Raw genomic sequence first — 13,764 nt, forward strand, 5'->3', positions numbered from 1 at the left:
TTTCTTCACAGTGCCAGTGACGGCTTGTTCTCTGTGTACGATTGGTTTGTACACAGGCAGGAGATGAACCAGGTTGTGATCTGATCTTCCTAGAGGGGGGAGGGATGATATATAGGGGTTATATGCCTCCTCTGTATTGGCATAGAACAGGTCCAGTGTTTTATTAGGTAACGTACTGGGTCAGGGTAGACAGGGTTGAGGATGGAGAACAGTGGTTAAAATCTCCTGAGATCACAAGGAGGGCCTGTGGGTGTTGGGTCAGAATCCTGCTCACAGCTGAGTGCAGGACATCACAGGCAGCTTCAGCGTTAGCAGACAGGGGCATGTAAGCAGCTATCACGACAGCATGCGTGAATTCCCATGGGAGATAGCAGGGTCTCATGCTAACGGCTAACAGTTCAATATCCTTGCAGCATTTTTGCTTTTTAATAGTGATGTGCCCAGAATTACACCACCTATCATTCACATACACTGCCAGTCCACCTTCTTTCCTCTCACTGCTCTCCATTGACCTGTCCGCTCGTATAAGGTGAAATCCATCCAGAGAGACGAGCATGTCCGGAGCTAGCGCTGTTAGCCACATCTCTGTAAACAGCATAACGCTAAACTCACGGAATTCCCTCTGGTGTCAGGTCAGAGCCGCCAACTCATCCATCTTATTGATCTCACATTCCCCATGATGACAGAAGGAAGAATGGTTTTGTAGCGTTTCCTTCTCGCGCTGCGTTCACCATCTGCACGAGAGCCGCACCGCCTCCTCTTTAGCTCAAGGAGGATCTCGAGCTGCTCCCCTGGAGGTAGCCTTGTTATGCTAAAGGCTAACAGCTGTATGCCAGAAAAACAAAGCAAAGAAAAGCACAAGTTTGACCAGTTTAATGCCCATGGTAAGTGGACAGTTTAGAAAGTACTTAAAATTTAAGAGTTCTATAAAAAGAGAGAAAAACAAGAGAAAAACTGCTCAGTAGATGTAACTGGCTGCAACTCGAGCGGCGCTGGAATCTAACCAGCACAGCTCCATCCATCTGCTAATAAACCCCAGAACCTACTAATCTAACCAGCACAGCTCCATCCATCTGCAGCTGCTCCTTCTGTTCTATAGGTCTTGCGTCTCATTGCGCTGGCAAAGCTTTATATTGTGTCTGTTAAGCTACTGCTTTGAGATTAGTACAACTTTAGTGGCTCTCAAATTGTTGTTTTTGTTCTTTTCTTTGTTTTTTTTGTTATTTCTTTGTTTGGTTTCGTCGCCCAGACACAGTTAATTTCCTTTAGGATATTTGCATTTTTTTTAAAATATTACTTTATTTTTGTTTACGATTTTGTTTTGATCTTTTAGAATTTGTTACATTTTAGTTTAGTTGGTTATTTTATTTTATATCTATTTTTCTGTTTTTATTAGTTATTTTATTATGTTGTTATTAGCTTATTGGTTGTAGCTTTGTTATTTAGCATACAGAACTTCTCACTGGCCTTTTTAATGAATGTTGATTTATTCATTTAATAGCTGTATCTAACTACTTTATGCCAGACAGACAGTGTGTGATTTTTTAATTGGGTGCGAAGAGCTCATCTGCATGTTTGAGTCGTTTGTCCTGTAGGAAAACGCACACGATTTATATGCAGACAACAGTGTGATTTGTTACATTGAACATAGTTCTACGTCAGTCACAGACCGGGTCAGTCAGGCTCGCGGTTAGATTCGGGCAGACAATCTAAACTCTAGCATGCAGAACTATATTATTATTGTTCTAAATTTTCCATTCTTTTAAACAGCAGGATACTTTGACTTTTATTTCTCTGCCCGGACCTGACCCGAGAGTTCCCATCACATCACTATATCCAGGAAATAGTATGTGATGTAGTCATCTGTTTTTTAATACTATTTTTTTTTATATAAAGCTATGGCATGATAATCACCATACAGCTAAGTAACCAAGTATTATTGTTACGAACGAACGGAATAACGAAAACTGAAAGTTCTCCTTAACTGAAACTAATAAAAATGGTAATTAAAAGAAAAAAACAAAATGAAATGAAAATGAAATCACAGATAGAATACCCTCATTTTCATGTTTGTTAATTTATTTATAAGTGCTGTTTCCACTACAGCAGTTTAACAGCGGGTGGTGTTGTGCCGTTTCTGCTCGCGAAGGGGAGCCGGATTCTGTGGGGGTCAGCGCCTCGTGGTCTGCAGAATTACTTATTTTCACAGCGCTGGAGCTAGCCGTGAAATAAGGACAGAAAACACCCCACGTGGCAGGATAAACTAAATCTGATAATTTTGGTGAAAATTAGTGAAACCTGTAGAGCTTATTGAGTTTTTTGTTGCATGATCTCCTCAGTGAGAAATGCTCCAACTGCTTACCACTGCTCTTTCATTGTGGATGCGCAGAATGTCTTAAATGTCCCGTTTTTCAAAGTACAGATTTGGCACGTCACGTCATTTCTGTCTGAGTCTGCAAAAGACTTGAAACTGGGGCAGAGGTTTACCTTCCAGCAGGACAACGACCGAAACAGCCAGGGCTACAACGAAATGGTTTAAAACAAAACATATTCATGTGTTAGAATGGCCCAGTCAAAACTTGGGCAAAGATCTAAAAACTGCTGTTCACAAACGCTCTCCATCTAATCTGACTGAGCTTGAGCTATTTTGCAACAAGGAATGGGCAAAAAAATTCTGATTTGCAAAGCTGGTTGAGACATACCCTAAAAAACTTGCAGCTGTAATTGCAGTGAAAGGTGGTTCCACAAAGTATTGGCTTAGAGGGGGCTGAATACATTTGCCCTCTGCACTTTTCACTTTGGCAAGCCACTACAGTAAGTGAAAAACCTATAGTAAAGGATAAATATGTAACAACATTTCAGTATTAAATGACAAAATTATCAGGATGTATCATCAGATATTAGGGAAACATGTTGAGTGAAAGCACTGGCAGCTCTTGTCAGCAGGGCTTCAGCAGTACGTTCCTATTTTACGTGTTCACGCCATCCCGGATTTTGTGTTTGTTTTGTCCTCTGTCTCCTCCTGCTGCTTCTTCCTCCGACACTAACTCCACCCCCAAGGTTGCCAGCAAGTACAGCGAGCACAGCACAGTAAAAGAGCTAGCAGGGCTGGTTCTGTAAAACCTCAGCTGCTACACAGCTTAAAAAGCCTCAACATGTCTTAAGAAAGCTCAGTGACTAAAGAAGGAATATAACAAGACTGAATATTGGCAGTGAGTTTGAAAGTTGGAGACGTGGAGCTTAAAAAGACACAAGATCACACCAGAGCTGCTACTTTGCTCCTGAACAGGTAAGCTAACTGGTTATAGCTAATTTAGTCAGGTAACGTTAATTTATCACCAGCACTAGATGTGCTTACTAGGGACTGGAGTTAGCATTCGTATCAGTGATCTGTGTGCAGCTGCTATAAAAAAGGCAGAGAGTACCTGAGAGACATGGCTGGCAAGGTGTAGCTGTATCTCAGGCGCGGCGCCCGCGCGGTCGGGAACACAGCGGCGCCCACGCAGTCCGCTCTCTCATGTGTACCATACAGTCAATATAACTCGGGTTTATAAGAGTTTAGAATTGCTGTATTTCTCCTCTCCTTTCGCTCGTACTTTACGTTTTCCGCTTTTCCTACTAGTTTTTTTGTGTAAATTCAGCATGCTGAATTTGGCAATCCAAATATGCTTTGCGTCTAGGGAGGGGTGGGCGGAGCAGACTACTCTCTGTGATGTTTTGAAATTTGACTGCTGTAGCCATTTTACACACTCACTCTCAGTTCCTACAGAATGTACCTTTAAAGACCAGTCATGCAAAATAAAAATACAGTGATATACCGTATACAGCATACATACATGCATACATACACACACAGCACTTAAAACAGAGCCTTCAAGCAGGAAATGATGTAACAGGAGTTCTTATAAAGACCTAGGGTGATTGGTTATGATTAGAGTGTTGTGCATTTCACTTCCTTGCAGAACTTGAACTGAAGCTTTTACTTCTTTCTTATGGAGCTTAAATTTTCTAACAATCAGTACTCAGGCAGTTCTGTTCTCTTGATTCATGTTGTCTATTCCTAACAGTTCTACACCTTTACAATTCTCCCTAAGTGATACACGGTGCTCTGATTGTGTAACTATGAGATTTCGGATTCGTTTAGAACTCACCATGGTGTGTAGGAGGCAGCAATAAAGAAGTAGATGACTACACGGTCACACATGTGAAAGCAGTGCTCCACGGTTCTGCAGGCAGGAGAACAAAACACCAGTTATTTTCAAAAATATATATTTCACACAAACCCACCCCTCACACACACACCCACCCCTCACACACACACCCACCCCTCACACACACACACCCACCCCTCACACACACACACCCACCCCTCACACACACACACCCACCCCTCACACACACACACCCACCCCTCACACACACACCCACCCCTCACACACACACCCACCCCTCACACACACACCCACCCCTCACACACCAATACAGTGCCATGCAAAAGTATTTGGCCCCCTTGAACTATTCAACCTTTTGCCACAATTCAGGCTTCAAACATAAAAATAAGAAATTGTAATTTTTTGTGAAGAATCAACAATTTGGGCACACTCATGAAGTGTAACAAATTTAAAACTTTTGTTTTAGAAATAAAAAACTAAAAAATGGCCCATGATCACTCTGGATGAACTGCAGAGATCTACAAATGAGGTGGAAGAATCTGTCGACAGGACAACTATGTGTTTGATTGAGTAGGTTTAAATGCCGTGCCGACACACTAGGGTCATTTTTACGGCAGTAAAAGTCAATTCAAACTGTGTCATTAAAAAAATAATATATATATATACATATATATATATATATATATATATATGTATATATATATATAAAAAAAGTATAATTTTTCCAGGTGCTGCAGTTTTAAGCACATTTGGCATTTCACTTTCATTAAAAAAACCTCAGTCTGGTTTGCAGTCCATTAAAATGTGTTTTACAGTAAGTCTGTCTTTACAAAGATGACAGGTTGGAGCATCTTCTATAGTTAGTAGATGTTGGTGCGTCAACTTGGAGTGTCCGATTCTACATTTTGTAAGGATGGTTTGGTGTAGACGACTGTCCATTCTAGTGTATGTTCGTCCGACTTTGTCCTCTATTTCTTACAGTTTGTTAAATGTTTTACTGTCCCATTCATTCTGCAATTTGTTTTTGAAGTATGTGAAGATTTTTGGATAGCTGTCTCTGTGTGGAATGGGTCGTGTGCTGATTCTGTCTGCAGTGGATGTTCTGGCAATTCGATCCACTAGTTCATTTCCTGGGATTCCAATATGGCTTGGGATCCAGCAGTAGACTATGTCAAATTCTTGATCTCGTAGTACTTTGTCCTTTTTCAGTATTTCAGTAACATTGGGATGGACTGTGTCAGCATGTTCCAAGGCTTTAAGGCAGGATTTGGAGTCTGTAAAAATAATATTTTTTTTCTGGTTGCTTGTTTGGATGTATTCCAAGGCTAATAATAGTGCATATCCTTCTGCGGAGAATATGGAACTTAAGTTTGGTAGCTGTATACTGTGCTGGTAGTTTGCGGATGTGACTGCTGATATGACTTTTGTTTCAGTTTTGGATCTGTCTGTGTAGACTGTCATATGATGTGGGTAACATCCTCTGGTTTCAAGGAACAACTGGTAGTAGTCATTCGGGTGGGTGTTTTGTTTTGTTTTTCTGCCAGTTTCAATAGTATTTTTGGTGTTGTATACTCCCAGGGGGCTATGAGCTGACAAGTCTCATTCATTGAATCCATGGGAAGCTCCAGGGCTTCCAGGTCCGATTTGATTCAAAGTCCTAGAGGTCGGATCTGCGTTGGTCTGACCTCATATTTATTTTCGAAGTGATTCCTGAACGTAGCTTGGTTGGCTGGGTTCGATCTATTCCCATAGAGTTTAACAGCATATTTCAGTGCCATTGTTTGTCGTCTTAGACGAAGTGGTGGTTCATTTGCTTCCACATATAAGCTGTCTACGGGAGATGTTCTGTATGCACCTAAAGCCATTCTCAGTCCTTGATGTTGAATTGTGTTTATAGGGCGTAGGTATGATGTTCTGGTTGCACCGTATATAATGCTGCCATAGTCCAGTCTGGACTGTATAAGAGCTTTGTAAAGGTGCTGGAGCAGGTGGAAGTTTGCTCCCCATTTAGTATTGGCTAGCACTCTTATTATATTCAATGTTTTATGGCATTTGTTTTTTTAAGTACTGGATGTGTTGTTTAAAGGAGAGTTTTTGATCTAGGAATATCCCCAGAAACTTTGTCTCTTTCTCCAGTTTAATGGCTACTCCGTCCAGATACAAGACGGGATCTGGGTGAAGAAATGGTTGCATGTATCGCAGTATGTTGTTTATGGCAAGTTGAAGTTTTCGTTCGATATCTGGCATGTATTTTCCTTTGTAGCATATACATAAATCATCAACATAAAGTGAGCACATGAAGTCAGTGTCCAGTACTTCAGTTACTTGATTGATTTTGATGTTGAACAAGGTTACAGATAATATGCTACCTTGTGGTACACCCATTTCCTGAGTACGAGTTTCAGAGTATGTGTCATTTATTTTAACTTTGAAACATCTGTCAGTCAGGAAGTTTGCAATAAACATGGGCAGTCGTCCTCTGAGGCCCATTTTCTTCATATCAACCAGGATGCCTTGTTTCCATGTGGTGTCATATGCCTTTTCAAGGTCAAAAAACACTGCTATGGTGTGCTGTCTATTTAGAAATCTATTTCTGATGAATGCTTCAATTCTTACTAGATGATCTATCGTACTTCGGCCACGTCTGAAACCATTTTGAAAACTGCTGAGTAAACCGTGTTGTTCCAGCACCCACACAAGTCGTTGATTTATCATCCTTTCCATGGTCTTACATAGGCAGCTCGTAAGTGCTCTAGGTCGGTAGTTATTTGGATCTGTGTGATCCTTTCCTGGCTTTGGAATAGGGATAATAGTTGCTTCCTTCCAACTGGTTGGTATATTGCTCGTTGTCCAAATTTCATTGATTATATTTAGCAGTGTTTGGTAAGTGCTATTTGAAAGGTGTTTTAGGAACTGATAGTGTATTTGGTCTGGTCCTACAGCTGTATCGTTTACTGCACCAATGGCAAGTTGTAGTTCTTCCAATAAGAAGAGGCTGTTGTAGGGTTCATGATTGTCCGAGTTTTGCAGCTTTGCAGTCTTCATTAAACCATGGATTATAATGTTGCATATTTTTGGTTTTTGATTCGGGTATTGTTTGTTCAGCTATGTCTATGAGGGTATTTGTGAACCATTCAATTGGAGGTTTGTCATTTAGGTTAAAAATCTTGTATTGTGCTTCACAGGAAGTACGAAAGGCATGCCAATCGGCCCTTTTGAGTTGCCACTTTGAAGGTTTTAGTTGGCTTGTTTCGGATGCAAAACTGATCTTTAGTGGGTAGTGGTCACTTCCACATTGATCATCCCAAACTTGCCAAGTCGTGTCAAGGAAGAGGTGAACAGATTGTGAGGTCTATAGCAGAGTAAGTACCATGTTCGGGGTGCAAATAAGTATTGTCACCATTGTTTTTAAAAGACATAAACTTCTTGCATTTATAAGGTCTTCAATCATCTTGCCTCTGTTGTCCGTCTTTTTACTCCCCCATAATTTGTTGTGTCCGATAGGACAACTATAAGTACCCTCAACAAATCTGTCCTTTATGGAAGAGTGGCCAAAAGAACACCACTGTTGAAAGAAAGACATAAGAAGTGCTGTTTGTACAGCAAGCATGTAGAAGATGGTGCTCTGATCAGATGAGATAATGTTGAACAATTTAGCTACATACATACAACACATGGCGTGTTCCGTGTAATGCTCATTACACGGAACATGCCATCCCCACTGTCAAACACAGTGGTGGAAGCATCATGCTTTGGGCCTTCTTTTCTTCAGCAGGGACAGGGAAGATGGTTAAAACTGATGTGAAGACGGATGGAGCCGAATACAGAACCATTCTGGAAGAAAACATGTTGGAGTCTGCAAAAGACCTGAGATCGGGACGGAGATTTATCTTGCAACAAGACAATGAAAACATAAAGCAAAATCTACAATGGAATGGTTCACAAATAAACATATCCAGGTGTTAAAATGGCCAAGTCACAAGGCTTTTCCACGAGAATCTGTGGAAATAGCTGAAAACTGCTGTTCAAAAATGCTTTCCATCCAACCTCACTGAGCTTGAGCTGTTTTGCAAGAATGGAAAAATATATAAAAACTGACATAGCCCAAGCGACTTGCAGCTGTAATAGCAGCAAAAGGTGGCGCTACAAAATATTAACACAATTAATTAACATATCCAAAAAATTTCGTTCCACTTGACGATTGTGTCCCACTTGTTGTTGATTCACAAAAAAAAACTTTCATATATTTTTGTTTGAAGCCTCAGAATGTGGCAAAAGTTCAAGGGGGCCGAATACTTTTGCAAGGCACTGTACAATCTCCTTTCCCAGTGTCTTCAGCTCCCCTCAGGGGCTGCTTCAGTTCTGACCTCATGTGGCTCTTTTTCCAGGTGATGATGTGGAAGGCAGTGGAGATGAGGAAAAGTGCACAGAGACCCATGCCGTAAACCCACGCCGTGATTCGCTCCCAGCGGTCATCTGACAGCCGATGAAGCAGAGCCATACCCACGATCGCAGGCACAATCAGGAGCTACAAGTACACACACACACACACACACACACATATATTACAGTAATAAAAACAAAGCAAGTGTATTACGGATTACTGAACACCTCCACATAGTCTGAGTAGAGTGTGAGACGTTTTGACAGTACTCTTTCTCCCTTCCATTACTTTTATTAAAATTGCGGTGCACAGTAGTGCAGCGGCTTCTCACGCTCCTAATGAACACCCTGTTTTGAGCTGTTTTTACATCGGTTCTGAGCTTCATAACTAAAGTTATAGCAGAACCGAACTTTTAAGGATTAAGGACAGTGCTTGGGCCCCACTCAAAAGCTCCTGAGCTTCCTAGCATGTCGCTTTTTACATGATGTAAATGTTAAAAATTGTTTAATTACTTAAACATATATGTGTGAATAAAATGATGATGATGATGATGAAAAGAGGGGGAAGAGCGCCAGTGTGCTAGCTAGGCTAAAGGCTAATCGACCCCTGATTCCATACTGTCTAACATCCACTCTCTGGGTAACAAGCTGGACCTGCTGCGGCTGAGGATGAGTGTTTCTGAGGAGATGAGGAACTGCGCTGTGATTTGTCTCTCGGAAATCTGGCTGAACCACACCATGCCGGACTCAGCTTTCCAGCTCGCCGACGGGCAGCTCGTCCGAGCGGATCGCAGCCACCAATCCGGGAAAGCCCCGGGGGGTTGGGGGGGTATGCGGTTTGCTCCGAGGCGACAGAAGAAGCCTCGTGAGTTTTCATCGGTGTTCGTGATTGCTGTTTACATAGCACCAGATGCTAATGCTAACAATGTGCTGAAGGAGATCTATGACAACATCAGCCCGCTTCAAAACAAGCATCCGGACGCGTTCTACATGGTAGCGGGGGATTTCAACCATGTAGAACAGAAGAACACGCTGCCGAGGTTTTACCAACATGTGAGTTAATAACACGCTGGACCGTGTTTACACCAACATCAGGGACGCGTACAGAGGCTTCCCCCTCCCCCACCTCGAGCTCTCCAACCACATCTCCATTATGCTGGTCCCTGCATACCACCCCTGCTGCGACGCTCCAAACCCACCCAGAAGACCATCACTGTGTGTCCCAGTGCTGCAGGACTGCTTCGGCTGCACAGACTGGCAGGTATTCAGGCATGCTGCTGAGTGTGAGGGGGAGCTGGATCTGGAAGAACACACATCTGCTGTTCTCAGGTACATGAGCAAGTGTGTGGAGGATGTCACTACCACCAAGACTGTGCCGCCTTGCTCCTGAACCAGAAGCCCTGGCTGAACGCAGAGGTGAGTTCTCTGTTGAAAGACAGGGATGCTGCCTTCAGATCTGGAGACTCAGATGAACTCAGGAGGGCTAGAAGAGAGCTGACTGTTGGAGTTAAGAGGGCAAAAGCTGCACATGCTCAGAAAATCCAGGGACACTTTTCCCCCCAGGAACCCCCGGGAAAGCCTTTAACACAATGATTCCTCAGACCCTGATAACTAAACTCTCCTCACTTGGACTGATCTCTTCCCTGTGCAACTGGGTCCTAGACTTCCTGACCAATAGGCTGCAGTCTGTGAGGATTCACAATCTCCTCCCCCACCATAATCCTCAGCACTGGCTCCCCTCAGGGCTGTGTGCTGAGCCCCCTCCTGTTCACAATGCTCACATATGACTGCTCACCTCTCCATCCAGGCTGTCATATTGTGAAGTTTGCGGACGACACGGCAGTGGTAGGATGCATCACGAACAGAGATGAGTCCAGCTACAGGCAGGAGGTGGAACACCTGGAGGGTTGGTGCAGAGAAAACAACCTCTGCATCAATGTAAAGAAGATGAAGATGATTGTGGACTTCAGAAGAGGCCAGCATGCCCACCTCCCCCTGCACATTGGAGGATCTGCGGTGGAAGTGGTCAACAACTAGAGGTACTTGGGTGATCACAATTTCGTTCCACCTCATGTACCACATGTGCTGCGAATGACAATAAAATCTCCTTGAATCCTTGAGTTTTGTTACAATTATAAACTACATTATTAAGGGCATTTTCCCAGAACTTAAGTTGATCTCCGTGGACGGTCTGGACCAGGGTTCTCAAGGCATGAGCAGAAAACCACCAGTGGCTCATGAAATTAGAGGCTAATTGTCCTCAAACTATAAGCATTAACCAGGGCTCAAGATAAATGTTCTGCATTGGTAGCACACATTTCCAACTGAATCTCATTTAACACTGCCGTTTCACAACTTTTTTTTAATCACTGTCTATATACTGGATGTGAAATAGCATTACACTCCTTCCCAAAAAAAAACATGTTATGTTATGAATAAAGTACAGCAAAATAAAAGTATTAATAATAAAAGAATGAAAAACACTAAATGTACAGTAAAACAAGGTCACAGATACAGACTTACGTGAGACAAGAGACACAAGACAATAGTGCAATTGTAATGGTGTTATAAATAGGGAATGATATTACCATTGTAAACAGAACTCTTATAAACATTAGTGCAAATATAGAGGTATTAAGATTAAGACTGGTGAAGTGAATGAGTACATACAGTTCTTTAAATGTCCCAGTTGTGTAGTATGGGGTGTGTGAGTGCATATCAGTTCCAGTTCCAGTGCTATATTGATTCCAGAGGTTTTGAGTGTGTGTGTGCTGGGGGCAGGGTGGGGGTAAAGCAGGGAGAGGGTTGAGCATCCTCACAAAGGCAATAAAAGCAATATCGACTTGTAAATGATTAACAATCTGTTCAACATAAAATTATGTTGTATGGAACTTTGTTATATGATTTATAATATAATTTTGATACCAATATGAACAATATAAAAGTCACTGCCTGTGGTGTAGCTACATCATCACACATTGACACTGCCAGACTATGGAAGCCTATAGTGTTCTGCTGTTTCTGCTCTGGTTAAATAAAGTAAACTGACAGCAACTGTAATGAACAGTCAGTAACAGATGTTGTAAATAATGAATATCTCTTACAACTCTAAATCAGTTTATTTTAATTTGATTCTGATTTATTCACATAAATGACAAAGAATGTATAGGAGACAGTCACACATGCCAGAGGTTAGCTTGTTCTTTTTGTTCTTAAATTGTATTTATAGTTTCATAAAGGAAATTCATGAGAATATTTCATATGCACTTCACTAATCAATCACTAATCAAACATCTACATGCCTAACTTTTTCTTACTTTTTTCATCTGCAGAGAGAAGTCCTCAGACCCCAGGGTTGACAAAGCAGTGAAAGTTGGCTAAAAAAAGTGGAAGTTGCCTTTTTTCACAGCTAGAACTGGCACTGTGCACTTCAATGTGTTCAGAAAGACATGGGCCTACATGAACTTGTAACAGAAACACTGTTTACAATTCGTAAAAGGACAAAGTAGAGACATTTATGCATAATTCTTACATATTTCTACAAAGTGTTTGAAACATCTGTTTCTACAAATAAAGGCTGAACATATATTTATTTTCCCCAGAAGTGATTTCTTGAAGTCTAAATAATGTTTCAGTGTTTTGTTACATCGCCAAAAATACTGCTCTGATTTTTACTGCTCTGGTTTTAACACATCCGACACCATTCCGATTAAAAAAAAGACAACATTATATACGTGAATTTGTTTTTAAAACTTGATGTGTTTTGTACATTTGGATGCAGTATAAAAAGACCTTAAATGTGATGAACTGCAACTCCAAAAACACAGCAGTCCAAATGTCCTCTGAAAGGTGAGATATCTTGTAGCCAGTGCTTTTACAATAGCTAAGGAAATGGTGCTGCCAGCTGCCAAAGATCCAAAGGCCGGTACAGTTATCCTCAGTAAGTCTCAGAACCAGATACCCATTTAGTACAAAATACAGTGTTATGAAAGAGTTATTACAACAAATGCATAGTTTTATACTTTATCCATTTACATGTTTTGTTATTTTAAAAAAATGAATAAAAAAATATATTCTGTAGTGCGGGGGCCCACTAATAGGCAGACCGTGACCCGAGTCGCTGATAAAACTATTGAGAACTAATTTATTTTGACAATGTTTAACTTTTCTAGCATTTACAGTAGAAGCTGTGTGGTCCAGGAAACTTACAGACCAATCGCATAGTCTGAAAAAAAAAGACGGGCACTTTAGAACATGAGCAAATCTAATTTAGTGGGACACAAAACTGGGGTCATGATGTGATGGTCAGGGTGAGGAGAGTTGTTAACAGGCTGGATGATGAATGGGTGTCTTACCGCATGAGTGTAGCAGTTGGCTGCATGCTCATAGCATGTGGGCTGGTACCGGCAGTTAGCTGCAGCTCTGCTGTTCATGAACCTGGAAAACACACACATGAACACACACACACACACACACACACAAAACAAAGAATTGTTTTCAAGGAGGAGAGGATAAAAAAACAGACTAAACTTCTAAACGCTCAACCAACCAGCACTGCAAAGAACTCATTAATATCTGCTTCTTTACAAAGCTGTGCTTCAACAATCCGAAGTTACTGCAAGTTAGCTTGCATGTTTTGGATGGAGTTGAGGATAGAGAGGAACTAAACGCGTGTCAGTGAAAGAAGATGATATTAAAACAGAAAAAAACTCACAGTGGTCATGCCATCTGCACTTAGAAAACATCTTCTTTTTACTCACAAGTGATAGAATAAGGGAGTTATGGCCAAAATCACTAGCAGGCTCAGAGTCTTGTGGACAGACACTAGGATGTTCACATCTTGCCAGGTGGGTACAAGGTGCTCAGACAGCTTTTAAATTAATTTTAAAAAGTCATTATACATCAACACAGGTTTGGAACCCCCCATGCTTGGCCCTTAAAAACAAGTACAAGGGGACAAATATATACACTTAAAAAAGACCCTTTACATTATTTGTCCGTTTAATTTAAATTGCAATAGCACCTGGATTTTTAATATAATTATATTTAATCAAAGGATTATTTCCCACCCTGAATGCAGGCAACTATATAAAGCAAAATACAAGAGTATATCAAAGTGTTCATTTTGACAGGTGATTTTGTTACAGATCAGATATGATGTATATGTAAAATATATAATAGTTTTAGTTACATTTTACTCTATCGGATA

General features: G+C 41.2%; 1 protein-coding gene across 3 annotated transcripts in view; it reads right to left on the reverse strand.

Annotated features, from left to right (window-relative positions):
* The window catches only part of mmd (monocyte to macrophage differentiation-associated), a 67,221-nt gene that overhangs the window by 15,553 nt on the left and 37,904 nt on the right, over positions 1-13,764 (reverse strand). For all 3 annotated transcript variants that reach the window (XR_007438386.1, XM_022682917.2, XM_022682916.2), the window contains exons 2-4: positions 12,911-12,992; positions 8,540-8,700; positions 4,152-4,226 (exon numbers count right to left, since the gene is read on the reverse strand). Coding sequence is in view for 2 of the 3 variants with exons in the window: in XM_022682917.2 (XP_022538638.2) it covers positions 4,152-4,226; positions 8,540-8,700; positions 12,911-12,992 (318 nt within the window). In the remaining variant the exon portion in view is untranslated. The remainder of the gene's footprint in view (positions 1-4,151; positions 4,227-8,539; positions 8,701-12,910; positions 12,993-13,764) is intronic.

This window comes from Astyanax mexicanus, chromosome 3 (genome assembly GCF_023375975.1).
Source record: "Astyanax mexicanus isolate ESR-SI-001 chromosome 3, AstMex3_surface, whole genome shotgun sequence".
NCBI lineage: Eukaryota > Metazoa > Chordata > Actinopteri > Characiformes > Acestrorhamphidae > Astyanax > Astyanax mexicanus.